Here is a 13,716-nt window from a genome sequence, read left to right on the forward strand (position 1 = left end):
TTGTGCCCGCTGCTGTCTTATCTGTGCGGAGGGTGCGCAGGGCAACGTGACACCGTCAGTTAGGACAGTGGCACCTGTGTAGAAATCTGCTGAACAGCAATCGATTAGAGGCACCCGCACGCATTCCTGAGCACCCGCCTCCTTTGTGACTGATACACCTCCAGCTTTAGGGAAAAAAGTGTACTGTACTGCTACAGTATGAGCCACTAACCAAATACACATTATCTGTGTGATGCAAACTACGAGGATTAGACAGCGAAGGTTAGTTTCAGCTGGAGGTTTTGCAGTAATGCAAATGCTCCAGTGAACTGAAAATGCTGCTGTTATAAAAACGTATAGGTTCAGCCAACTTTTTTTATAGCATTTCTCAGCCGGCACAAGAAATCAATGCATTTCTACTGATTGGGTTGCTGTGCTTCTAAACAACTTTAGAATAAAGCATCTTCTTCCTATTGAGTGTATGCCTCTTTATGTGGAAAAACAACCAAATCTCCATATATTAGAGAATGAAATTGTAGATCGAAGGTAGTTTTGAGTGCCTCTTGGGTCACTCCCATCCAGAGAGACTGAAGCTGACCATCTAGGAGGGCTCTGTGCCTTCAGGCTGAAGGTGAGAACTGGGGGAAGATTTCTACCTGGCCATGTTTGTCAGGCGTGAGTGTACTCTGCAATTAAATATCACCTGACTCTTTCTCACACGCCAGCATGGGTGTCAACCCCTCGGTTCCGGCTCGATGAAAACATAAACAGACAGAGTCCTTTCACGAGCGATGAGCACTGGAAGAGTAAACTCGGGAGAAAGGGAACTAGAGTGAAAGGAACGAAATAAAGGAAACAAAGATTGAACAGAGAAATCAGTGTGCTGGAAAACACACACACACACACAAACATACACCTTTTCTGTCCGTCTGTTACGGTTGGTAAACAAATCTGTGGTCACTATGCAAATTACTGTTTATAATCTCCTGGCAACAAGGGCCATGCAGGAACAGTAAGGGCAGCATCCTGGTGTTGGGATACAAAGCAAATCAAAATCCCCCACACTTCATAAATCCATCAGCGTCCTGTCAGGATACAACAGGAGATGGAGTGGCTCTGGGAACAGGACATGGTCTGGTTTAGAGAGGTGCTGTGGGTGGGGCAATGCTTTTCCTCCTGGCTTTTTATTGTTATGAATTTATTTAATTACAGGGTTTTTACCAGACCCCATCCTAGAACAAATGTGCATTGTCTGAAACTTGAACTACTCACACACAGTGCCTCCTAGTTTTTGACACCCCTTTCCAAACAGACGTTTCCTTGGAGGACTCGGGGTCCTCAGAGAAAGTCTGATCAAGACAAGTTCAACCTCAAGCTTTATGTTGTAAGTTGCCTTGTATAAGGGCGTCTGCCAAGAAATAAAAATAATAATAATAATAATAATAATAATAATAACCAGCCAATAGCAATAGTCATCATTGGTTGAAATACATCCACGTCAGTGACTGTGTGGCTCTTGCTCTGTTTGTGTTCGCTTTACCCTCAGTTTTCAGTTTCAATTCTCAGTTCGATTGCCACAGGAGTCTGGGTACCCCTAGTTGTAACAGATGCTCCCACAGATCGACAAAGGGAGGACAGTCATAATCGAGGCAGAGCAGAAGTGTGATTCAGCTCGTCCAATCAGTCAAGCCCTCACTTCAGAAAACCAGAACTCCTTTTGGTTACAGTTGCAGAGGTGGTGGCACAGGCCGTCGTTCCAAGCTGCCTCAGGGCAGGAGAAATGCAAACAAGGGATGGCAGAGGGAGAGAGGGAGAGAGGGAGAGGGAGAGAGAGAGCAGGGGAACCCGTCTGGTCACACTGCCGGCTGCCAATCCCACCTGCAACACTACAGACACACGCCCCAAACTCAACAACCCCCCTCCGAAGCAATCTCACCATCACAGGGATGACAAACACCCTCCAACAGAAATCAACGCAGGGACACTGGCAGAGGGAAATGAACGGGAAACCACGCACACACAAAACACACACACATGCCAATCTCATTAACTTCCTCAAATCTGAACCAACGAAACAAAAGAAAAACACAAAGATCTGCATAACGTGTGCCGAAACGGTATTCCATGAACTATGTGGAAATTTGTTACTGGACAAAGCACACACACACACACACACACACACACACACGCTTACTTTGGACACAGGTGTTATACTAAGAGGAACTCTGTTAAGCAACCCATTTATTTTCTGTTTTGATTCATTATTACTGGTGGCAGTTGAGGGCCGTGACCTCTGCCTAATCGATCCCAGTTCCCCGAACCCTGTGCTGTTTATATTATTTTGTTCGCTTCTCCACAACTGTCCTCGTGGCAGCCCTGGTAATCAGATAGCAGGAACTGCGTTCATAGGGCCGGCAAGATTAACAGAGAAAAAACAATCTTTTCCAAACACTGAGACAAGCTGGGCATTGTTTCCCTGACTACTCTCATTCGAGGACAGGCACAGAAATCCTGACACACAGACTCACACTCACACACTCAGGTTTGTGGTGGAGGGGGAAATTTGGTTTGCAAATGAGTTGCATGCAAAGCATCTATCCTGTGTGTTTTGTTTAATGTGTACTTTGCGACTGCCATGGGCTAAACACTGGAAGACACTGAGGGAGAAGGACAGATCCGCAGCGCAGAGAGCTGTTTACATGCAAGCAACCTAAAACTCGCGCTGACTCAGATCTACACCTAGATCAGCTTTGGCACATTAAGCTAACAGATCTAACACCCCCCCCCCCCCACCCCGGCAGCCAAACAAGCAGTCCCACCCATTTGGGGCCACCTACTGTATCCACCAATACAAATACAAATAAATAGATACAAATAATACAATCAATGATCCAGACAGATATTAATACACTTCATTTGGTTTGTTTCTTATTGTGAAATTAGCACGGAGTAAGTGTTTTATTTATGACTATTGTTTGTAATCTCATCCACACAAAACAGACATTCCTGTTATTGTACCTGTATACATTCAAACAAATATACACAAATACACACACACACACTTTTCAGAGTTGCAAACCCACGAACAGCAGGCACTCTGTTGTGGAGGCTTATACAGAAACGCACACACGCACACGCACATGCTATCAAGCACACACAGACAGCTGACTAATGACAAGCATTAAAAACACAACTCTGCCGCGCAGAGACCGCCCTCATCAACCCCCGGCAAAACACACGCGCCTTCATAGACCTCCGGCCCCCCGATTAACTGATCGCTTCTGTGGAAAAAGGACTAGGATTATTAAAAAGCAGGTTGCTCTAAACACACCTGCCTGAAGTGGTGACTAAGAACTGAGACTTCCCCCTCCAAGATTCAAAAACTGATAACTGTGTTCCTAGGAAGCAACTGGCACCTTCTGAGTGCTAGCCTGAGAGACACCCCCCACCCACGTTTATTGAGCTGCAACATGCTTTGTGTTCAGGGTTTAAGGGGAACTTTTCAAAAACGTGTTGTTTAAAGTAAAGATCTGGGAAGTGTGTGTTCAAGACACGCAGAAGATGGTGAGAAACAGCACCAAAAAAGATGAAAACCCTAAAGAAGAGGAGAGAAGACATTACAGAGAGAACAGATTTCTAATTGGACTCTCTCTTGCTCTGTGTTGTAATGTGTTGTAACATCATCGTTCCCTACAGCGTGTTTTGTATGTAAATAGGTTTAAGGTGCTTTTTATGGTTCTCTTAAGAGTGAGTCACCTTAGACAAACAACAAGCAGAGCATCATCCACTAAAGCAACCATAACAATGTTGTTTCTAAGGAGTGTTCAATCAAGGTATCAAGGATTTCTGTTTCTTTACAATAATCACAAAATGTTCACAAACCAAATGCTTTCCAACAGACTTTCCCCCTAACGCCACCTTAGTCAGTGTGGATTGATGGGAGGTTGGAGTAAACGAATAAGTGCTTTAACAAGGACACGTGGATTTTAAATTCTATGGGTGAATTAAACCCGGAGGAGTCGTAATCAAATAAGTCTCACTCAAAATGCATAAACAATGAGTGCAGCCCTGCGTTCCCAAACCAACCACACACTGACTTACAGACAACGACAGGAAACGCGGTCCCAGCTACTCTCCGCCTGTGTGGGGGTGATAGTGGTAAAACTATTGGGGGCTCCAGTTTGGGAATTTGTCAGCCATCCTAAATCAGCCACCCGTCTCTCATCCAAATATGGCATTCTGTGGCACAGAGAGAGAGGGAGAGAGAGAGAGAGAGAGAGAGAGAGAGAGAGAGAGAGAGAGAGAGCAGGAGAGAAGGACAGGAAAGAAAGGCGAGCAAAAGTGGAGGGGGAACAGAGCGAGTGACTGTGGTGAAATCTGAGGGATGGGGAGACACGCAGGCCTCGCTGTGCCTAGTGGGCGGCTGGCTCAGAGATAGCCTTATCAGCCCCCGCCCGGCTCCAACGACCGGCACTAGCAAACCGGCGTGGCGGGGAGGAGCGGGCCTGCGCCGAGAGATATCGACCCGCTGACCCTAATCTGGGGCCGGCAGCTCCCCGCGCCGAGAAACATGACTTTCAGCTCCCGTGTGGGGGGAAAAACATTTAAATAACAAGACAGATTGTCAGTCCGGGTCTGTGATCAGTCCCCCAGCCCTAAAAGGCCTATAGAGGCACAGGAAAGAGGAAGAGAAAAAAAGCTAGTTTGTGTGTCAACCTCTTATCTGTGTTTTTAAACATATGGGACCGTGGGCTATTTAAAAATATGTCACGCACCAAAAATAAATCCTGTTGATGGAAGTTTTTTGGACTTGCTGTGTTCATGCACAAGCAGCAGACAGTCCCCCCCGGTAAGTGAGGCCGACTTCGAAAGAGCAGCGCCAGTGAGTGGCCAGGGTCGGTACTGCAGAACGGCATCCATTCGCCTCACCTATGCCAGCGCACTGATGGTCCACAACGCTGACCAGAAATAATTTACAAACGGTCACTGACTAACGGTGGAAATGGTCTTGAATGTCCTAAACCTGTCACTTGTTGAGCCACGGCACCCGAGCACTGGCACCAAGAGCTGCCAACAGGAGCCCTGAGACACAGAACAGGATTTCAAAGTTGCCCTGAAAGTGATACAAAAGCACAGGCATATTGTGTGTTACAAATGTGCTGAAAATAGGATAGTCTATGGCCAATGGGAGAAAATACAAAGCATCCATAGTTTAAAAGTTTGTGATTAATCTACAGATAATTAGTTGCAGTCTAATTGGCTAATCCATGAATGGACCACCCAGCTGCAAATCAAATTAACACGGAGAGAAGGACCTCTTTAAAAGCCATAACTGCCAATGATGGATAGATTACAATGACAAAAGGAGTGTACAAAAAATCCAGATGCTGCTTAGAATTGTTCTATCGATGTCTTTATTGATTTCAAAATCCATGGAGGACTATTTTATTTCGGGCCCTGCGCAGTCGTTAGCAGCAACAGCAACTTAGCAAAGCTTTGATGCTCATCTTACTTGTTCATTTGTTTCAGTTTCAGAGCGACTTTACAATCCTGTTTGGTCTCTAACTGTCCTGGAATGATGCCCCCCCCCCACACACACACGCACGCAAGCACTTATCAGTCCTAATATGGGAGTTGGGTGCTCTCCCCACCCAGGGTGTCAGCTCAGCCAGGCAGGGACGTGACACTGACAGGCCGGGCCGTAATCAGGGACCCGCAGCCGTCTCTCTCTCCCCGTGACTCGACAAATCTACTGGGACGCCAGCAGACAAACAGAGGGACTGACGGAGAAGACAGCAAATCACTCTGTCAGCACCGGATTGACTGAGGCCTCTGAACACACACACACACACACACACACACACACACACACACACGCACGCAAACACACAGCCTGACAGGTACCAAGAACACATCCAGACTGGAGAAAAACAAGCACACAAAATTGCATAACATTTAAAATGAACGTTCAAAGTACTGGGATAGCACCCAAGGGCAGCTGTGTGTCATGGGGTGTGGAGCCCAGCATCCTTGGTCTGCATGATCGCGGTGATACTGTACAGAGTCGGCTGGGGGAACAGTGAGCTCCTAATCCTGTAATGAGGTTTCTAGTGTTCTACTGTCCCTGTGTTGTCCAGAGGAAAGGGATTCAATCAAATAAGAACATAAGAAAGTGTCCAGTCGAGAGGAGGCCATCCGCCCCATCGTGCTCGTTTGGTGTCCATTATTAACTAAGTGATCAAGGATCCTATCCAGTCTGTTTTTGAATGTTCCCAAATTGTCTCTTCAGCCACATCGCTGGGGAGTTTGTTCAGATTGTGACGCCTCTCTGTGTGAAGAAGTGTCTCCTGTTGTCTGTCTTGAACGCCTTGAAGCCCAATTTCCATTTGTGTCCCCGGGTGCGTGTGTCCCTGCTGATCTGGAAAAGCTCCTCTGCTTTGATGTGGTCGATGCCTTTCATGATGTTGAAGACTTGGATCAAGTCCCCACGTAGTCTCCTCTGTTCCAGGTGAAAAGGTTCAGGTCCTCAGTCTCTCAGTAGGACATTCCCTTCAGACCTGGAATAAGTCTGGTTGCTCTCCTCTGAACTGCCTCTAGAGCAGCGATATCTTTCTTGAAGTGTGGAGCCCAGAACTGTCCACAGTATCCAGATGAGCTCTAACTAGTGCATTGTACAGTCTGAACATCACTGCCCTTGTTCTCAATTCTACACTTTTGACAATATACCCTAGCATTGTGTTTGCCTTTTTTATTGCTTCCCCACACTGTTTGGATGGAGAAAGTGTGGAGTCCACATAGACTCCTAGGTCTTTCTCATGCGTTACTTCATCTAGTTCTGTTCCTCCCATAGTGTAATTATAGTGGACATTTTTGTTACCTGCATGTATTTCCTTGCACTTGTCCACATTGAATTTCATCTGCCAGGTGTCGCCCACAACTGAATATTATCCAAGTCCCTCTGAATAGCCTGTGCTGCCGAGATTGTATCTGCTGAGTCACCTATTTTAGTATCATCTGCAAATTTGACATGTTTTCTAACTATCCCAGATCATTAAAATAGTCTATTAGTGGGGACAATTGTCCTTCAATCACCATATTACACCCCTGTGTTGGTGAGAAGTTATCATGTTGTGAGATGTACAGGCCCTCACCATAACATACCAGCACTGTTGTCCAGAAATCATAACAGTCTCTGACCTGCAGCCCAATCTAGTATGACTCAAAAGAGGGAGACTTTTCTCATGACTAAAATATGACGCACCTGATGCACACAAACAGGCAGTACTGGAGGTCGATCTACTGATGACTTTTAACAAAGGAGAGGTCTTTATCACACTTGTTTTTCTTTCCTTTGCAGGAGAGTGGATGATTTTGCCTTTGGGTGTCTCTACTTTACGAGCGTGTCCGTGTTTGGGTTCTTAGTTACAGCTACATCCTGCTGCAGCACATTTTAGAAGGATCATCCACAAACCCACACACACACACACAGACACATTGCTGCACTGGCAGGGATTTACAAAGGTTCCTATGCAAATGCTGATCCCCTCAGCACAGTAATTATATGGAAGGGGACTGGGGCGGGGCGGGGGGGCTCATTCCACACAGAGTATGCAAAGCAGGGAGGGTGGATTTGCATGGTGATTAGTGACAGGTTCCCAGTGTGCAGGAATGCTTTCTGAGGCGCAGGCTGCAGGGAGTCGGCCACAGTGACACCCTCCAGCACACCGTAGTTCCCAAAAAACATCCATGAAAGATCCTCCCCGGCCCAAATTGCTCCAAAATCAGTAATAAAACAATAAAACACACCTGCAAACACAACGCCAAGAGGGATGGAGGACAGATCACATACCTAAGGAGGCCCATTAGAATGTGGGTCATTAGAATTTGGGTGTTGATTAATTTTTAGAAGGAGTTTTATACACGTTTTTAATTGAATAAATAATTTCATCTTAGCTCTTGTGTAAGTACTGTTAGTTAGTCTACCAAAGTCTTTTTACATTCTAATGTTCACAGACTTGCATAACACATAATTATAAAGATGCAAATTTCTATAAAGCCAATATACACCACATCTGTGAACCACAAGGGCACATTATCAATCCATCCGCTCAAATCGCCAGAATAATTACAATAAAGATCTCTGATTTATTGTGTAACAGTTAAGGATATTATTCAAAGTGAGGTATTAGGTTTCTTTCGCCAATCCTCTGCCATTTTTAATTCATAAAAAGGTTATTACAGTTGATATATTACCACACTTTTCATTATTTTGAAATACTTGTAAGTTTACCAATACTGATAATCTGGTTTTTGTAGTAAACACAAAGAATAGAAAAATACTTAATAAATAGTATTACCGAAAATATAGATTCTTGACAGTCTGTCCAAGTTCTCTGCTCCCCCCTTGTGGTGATATTGGGACAAGCACTCACAAGATCCTGTTAATTTGGTTATTAGTTTAAAAGTCAATGGTGAATTAATTAGTTTAATAGTTGATTTCTCCTATTATTATTTTGTTGATACAAATTTAATTTAATAATGACAATAATTATATATATAAACGTTTAAAATACTGTATTTCTGGAAAATGCCTGTGCTTTAGTACATGCATAATAAATTATGTAAGTAAAACATATTAACACAAACAAATAAATCTCACATGCAATGATACATTTCACAACACGCAGGCACATTCATCACATCCCTTGATAAAGATGAACAAAAAGACTGTATAAAATAAATAATTCAAATACTGAGCTATATTCTAATTCTCAAATGAACTTATTTAGGTTGATTCCACTGAATAATTATCAAAGTAGAATATAGTCAGATTTTTTGATAATTAATTACTTGAATCATATATTTAATACAGTTCTTTTGTTAATCTTCATCAAAAGTGTGAATAACTTCGGAGGCCACACGCACGCAGGCGCAGACTCGAGCTGCTGTGACGCTGCTGTGACGCTGCTGTGACGCTGCTGTTAACGCGCGCGCGGCGGAACCTTCGTGCGGCCCGTGTTTCCGGCGGAGTCGTTTTCGCGGCGGGACTGTCATGGCGGCGATCAGATAAAGCACAGATGCGTGAGAATAAAACGGGAAACCAACAGCATCACACGTTCAACCGCCAGATACGGAGATTTAGCGATGACATCTAACGATACAACACCGGCAGAGGACTCGGCAGACCCCGCGGGTCTCCGGGCCCCGGGCAGCACGGCGGTGCTGTCTCTGCCGCCGGAGCGGCTGGTGTGCGTGGAGTACCCCTGCCGGGTCCGCAGCGTGGGCAGGATGCTGGAGACCGTGGGGGGCGAGGAGGGCATGTCGAGGGTGAGCAGAGCCACCTCAACCCCAGTGGCACAGACCTGGGGTTACAGACGGGTCGCCGCGCCGGAGTTGCTAATTCGGTGGCCAGAGATGCGCATGCGCTAACGACGTCACTTCAGCAGCATCTCACTCTGACCCAGAGCCGCGCCAGCCCACCGGCTCCCTGCCCTGCCGGGGTTTCCTTCCAACCGAGCTCTCAATTACTTAATTGAACCCTTCATTGAACTAATTTGCTTAATTTGACTTAAATTGTGTTGCTTATAAAACGTTGGAAATTTGAAGTTTCCTCTACAGTTTCATACTTAATATTAACTCTACAACTGTTTAAAATAATGTAAGATCTCAGATTAGGCAACTTATGAGTTCAATTAGGGTTCAATTAAGTACTGGACTAGTAATTAAATAATTGAGAGCTCAACTAGAACAAAAATCAGCCGGGCAGCCATCGCTGGTTCCAGACTCGCCTGTCCTCTGGCCGGACGTGCCGCCCATGTGCGAATCATGTGTTTGTGTTTCAGGCCTACGCCGACTCGACCAAACGTCTGGAGCTGAACTTCCGCCCGAGGGACCCGTACTGTCACCCGGTGTGCGGCAACCGCTTCCCCTCCACCAGCCTGGTGCTGCGGGTGCGGCGGCGGGTGCGGAAAGGGGGCGGCGAGCCGGGCAACGGGGCCCCCCCCGAGCAGGGCGACATGAGCATGGAGATCCTGGGCATCATTGGGACCACCTACAAGTTTCAAGGTAGCCTTTTTATTTTTGGTACCGGACAATGATTGTGACGTGTGGATGGATGGACCGGGGTCAGTGTGTGACGGCCGCCCCCTCTCTGCAGGCATGGCTGACTTCCAGTACCTCGCCGTGCACTCGCACCCCGACGGCACCCAGACCTCCCTGTACGACAAGATCCTGCTGCGCCAGCCGGAGAAGAAGGAGTTTTTCGACAAGGACGTCCCTCTGTTTATCCCCCCTCCCATCTTCTCCCGCCTCGATAACCCTGTTGACTACTTCTACCGCCCTGAAGTCCAGCACAGGTAAGTGTGTGTGTGTGTGTGTGTGTGTGTGTGTGTGTGTGTGTGTCTGTGCTGATTTCGTCACACATGAGGCCATTGTGTTCCTGCCACCCTCTCAGAGAAGGCTACACACCCCCTACGCTGTCCAGCGAGAATCTGATTGGGCTGAGCCGCGCCCGGCGCCCCCACAACGCCATCTTCATCAACTTCGAAGACAAGGAGGTGCCCATGGGGCCCCTGGAGGCCGCCGTGCAGAACTGGCAGCGGGTGTGCAACCACCCCAACGAGCGCCGGGCCGAGGAGGAGATGAGGAAGGTAGACGCCGGGATGAGGCTTTTATGATCTCGTGCCACTGAATGAAAAGCAAGTCGATGAGATCGCAGCTGTAGAGAAAACGATGAGTTTGTTGTCGATCTAGATCAGGGGTGGATAACCCTGGTCCTGGAGAGCTGCAATCCTGCAGGATTTCCAGGTCTCTCTTAATTACCAATCAATGGATATCTTGAACACACCCCTGATCTAGATTTTCCATGCAGCCAGATGCTGCCGTTTCCAGTCTATCAGCAGCTGTGTTTGCTCAGTAAGCAAGGCGTTCAAGGCCCAGGTCATTGCCAGTGATGGCAGAGACGTGTCTCTGCCATCACTGGCAATGACACGGGCCTTGAACGCCTTGCTTACATACACACACACACACACCCCTATCTAATCCTGTATAGATTTGCACATTACAGCCCCCTCTTGGCACACCTCTCTATAGCGCGCGTTTCTATTTCGAACGTCCCATACGTCTCACCGTGCCACCCTTCTCCCTCTGGCCTCCCCTGCAGCTGTTCGAGATGCGACCCGTGTGGTCCCGCAACGCGGTGAAGAGCAACCTGGAGATCCACCCCGAGAAACTGAAGCTGCTGCTCCCCTACGTGGCCTATTACATGGTGAGAGAGAGAGAGAGAGAGAGAGAGAGAGAGAGAGAGAACAGGAGCCCAACGCATCCATCCCCATAGTGTTGTGCGCAGTAGAGGAGTGTCTGGCGATGAGAGGCCGTGATCTAAAGCCAGGCGGTCCGTTGTGGCCGATCGGTGGGCGATGACCTGTGCTGCCGCTCTCTTCCAGCTGACGGGACCCTGGCGCAGCCTGTGGGTGAGGTTTGGCTACGACCCCCGGAAGGACCCCAAGGCCAAAGCCTACCAGGTGCTGGATTTCCGGATCCGCTGCGGGATGAAGCACGGTACGGGAGAACCCGGTGTTCTGATCCAGACGCTCGTGGTGCTCGACTGCCGCTGAAGCCTTGGCTCCTCACGAGTGTTGGCTCCTGTCGGGTCGAGAGGGAGTGTGTGTCTCGGGATCGTACACTAGGTGGTGCTGCTGCTTTATGTAACTGACACTTTGTCACAGTCGAGGGGGGGAACTGTCTCGTTCTACCTTATTAAGTGCATTAGAAACTCTGTCGGGACGAATTGGACAACAGAAACACAATCAGATGTGCAAACAAAAAGAAAGCAGAACAATATGTATCAAATGACTAAAGAAGGTCTTAAAACTGTCCTGATTTTATGGCTTTGGTTTTAGATGTGATGTTGCTGTGAAGTTTAAACTCACGGGCACTGCTTATGTCTCCTGCTGCTTAGGGTACACCCCCAATGACATGCCGGTGAAAGCCAAGAGAAGCACCTATAACTACAGCCTGCCCATTACCGTCAACAAGACCGGTAGGCACCGCGTGGGCACAGCTTGGCTGGGTGGGCAGCCGGGGGGGGGGCGTGCGTTTTCACTCTGTGGTTGTGTGAGGGATGTTGCGAAGCGCTGCTGTGTATCCTTAACCCTGTGTCTGTGTGCCAGTGCCCCAGCCTGCCAGCCTGCAGGAGATCACCCAGAGCCTGGAAGGGCCCTCGAATGCCAGCGGCCGCAAACCCGCCCCGCTGAGATACAAACTGAAGGTGCGTGTCGCCCGCTCCTGCCTGAAACGGTAGAGTCTTTTTGACCTTTTTGACCTTTCGGTCAGTGGTTAAATGGTTTGATTGGTGGCTGAAACCGAGCGGTGGAAGATCTTCTCGAGTGACCCTCTGTGTGTGTCTTGCCTCAGGAGTCGGCCTATGTCTTCCGTGAAGGCACCCTGCCGCCCTACCGCCAGATGTTTTACCAGCTGTGTGACCTGGAAGTGGAAAGGTATGGGAATTCCTACAGTGTCTCTAGAGTGAAAGGATGGTGCAGGGATTGAAAATGGAAGAGCGTGAGTTGTAGCTAGTGTCTAGTGTTTTTAATTAGTTTGACATGTGGATGTCATTGTGGGGAATCTGAAGCACACGGGGGGGGGATTGGTTTGTGCTTCATCCATGGGGAGAATTAAGAGCAGCCTCTCGCTTAGTTTTGTTTTTTCTCGCATGATTTTGCAGCTTGAAAAAGATCATTTACCAGAACGACGGGGAGGAGGAGGAGTGCAACGAGCGAGACGGCTGGTGTGTCTCCAAAACCAGTGACCAGCTGCGGGACATCATGTCTGGCATGATTAAGCAGATCATCCGCTCCAAGAGACCAGGTGGGCGCCCCACAGGCCGCCCTACGATCCCGGCGCCGCCTCCCACCATTAGTACCAGATCAGCTGGTTTTGTCTGTGGAAAAACTGTGCAGAAGCAGAATATAAAGTGTCTCTCTCGGTCTGTCTCTGTCTCTGTGTTTTCGTTGCAGCTCTCTTTCCCACTAAGGCCAAGCGCTCCTCCACCAGTAGTGCTGCAGGGGCCCTGGACATGGAGAGTGGGGAGGAGGAAGAGGAGGAGGATGACGAGGAAGAGTTCCAGCCATCAGAGGGCAGCGACAATGAAATGGAGACCGAAATTCTTGACTATCTGTGACCCAGGTGGCCCCTGCCAGCCTGCCACTGCCTCCTGGTACCCGACTGGATGTGGAGAGGAGACTGGAGGAGCCCTGAGCCCCTGTCCCTCCCAGCAAGTCCACAGTCAGGAGGGGAAACTCCTGCAGGACAACGACTGGAGGCTCAGACGCGCTCTCCGCTCTACTGGACACCTGACGAAGGACAGCTCTCCTGCTCGATGACTCGAGTTTCTCAGAGGGGACTCCTGCAGTATCGGGAGACCTGAGTCTTCTCTTGAGCTCCAAAACAATGTAACGCTGAGTGTAATAAAAGGTTGTGTTTTTCTCGCATTGTTAACGCCACGTCTGCGTATTTTGTTTTCCAGTTACTTTTGAAACTGTTCCCAAACATCTCTGTCACACGATGGAGGAGAGAGGCATCTTCCCAGTTGATAAATACGCAGTTATTCTGCAGTACAGCATACACTCCAGCGCTGCAGCACTCGCAGTGGGATACTGACCGAGTCGTACACTTGACACGGGGACACGAATGGAAATTGGGCTACAAGGCATTCGAGACAGAAAACAGGAGACACTT

General features: G+C 48.1%; 1 protein-coding gene across 1 annotated transcript; it reads left to right on the top strand.

The window, feature by feature from the left end:
- The first annotated feature begins 8,987 nt into the window (after positions 1-8,987).
- On the top strand, positions 8,988-13,469 carry gtf3c5 (general transcription factor IIIC, polypeptide 5). The gene is made up of 11 exons (XM_066712666.1): positions 8,988-9,306; positions 9,822-10,044; positions 10,136-10,334; positions 10,433-10,628; positions 11,141-11,245; positions 11,424-11,538; positions 11,939-12,019; positions 12,150-12,247; positions 12,394-12,476; positions 12,704-12,846; positions 12,996-13,469. The coding sequence occupies exons 1-11, from the start codon at positions 9,124-9,126 to the stop codon at positions 13,157-13,159; spliced, it is 1,590 nt and encodes a 529-aa protein (XP_066568763.1). The 5' UTR covers positions 8,988-9,123; the 3' UTR covers positions 13,160-13,469.
- The last annotated feature ends 247 nt before the right edge of the window (positions 13,470-13,716 follow it).

The sequence above is a fragment of the Amia ocellicauda genome, chromosome 9, assembly GCF_036373705.1.
Source record: "Amia ocellicauda isolate fAmiCal2 chromosome 9, fAmiCal2.hap1, whole genome shotgun sequence".
NCBI lineage: Eukaryota > Metazoa > Chordata > Actinopteri > Amiiformes > Amiidae > Amia > Amia ocellicauda.

What these genes read in the sequence shown, in the direction of transcription:
- gtf3c5 (XM_066712666.1), top strand. Translation starts at nt 9,124, where the DNA reads ATGACATCTAACGATACAACACCGGCAGAGGACTCGGCAGACCCCGCG. An exon ending in GCGAGGAGGGCATGTCGAGG is followed by an intron (nt 9,307 to 9,821) that starts GTGAGCAGAGCC and finishes TTTGTGTTTCAG; the next exon opens with GCCTACGCCGACTCGACCAA. An exon ending in CGCTGAGATACAAACTGAAG is followed by an intron (nt 12,248 to 12,393) that starts GTGCGTGTCGCC and finishes GTCTTGCCTCAG; the next exon opens with GAGTCGGCCTATGTCTTCCG.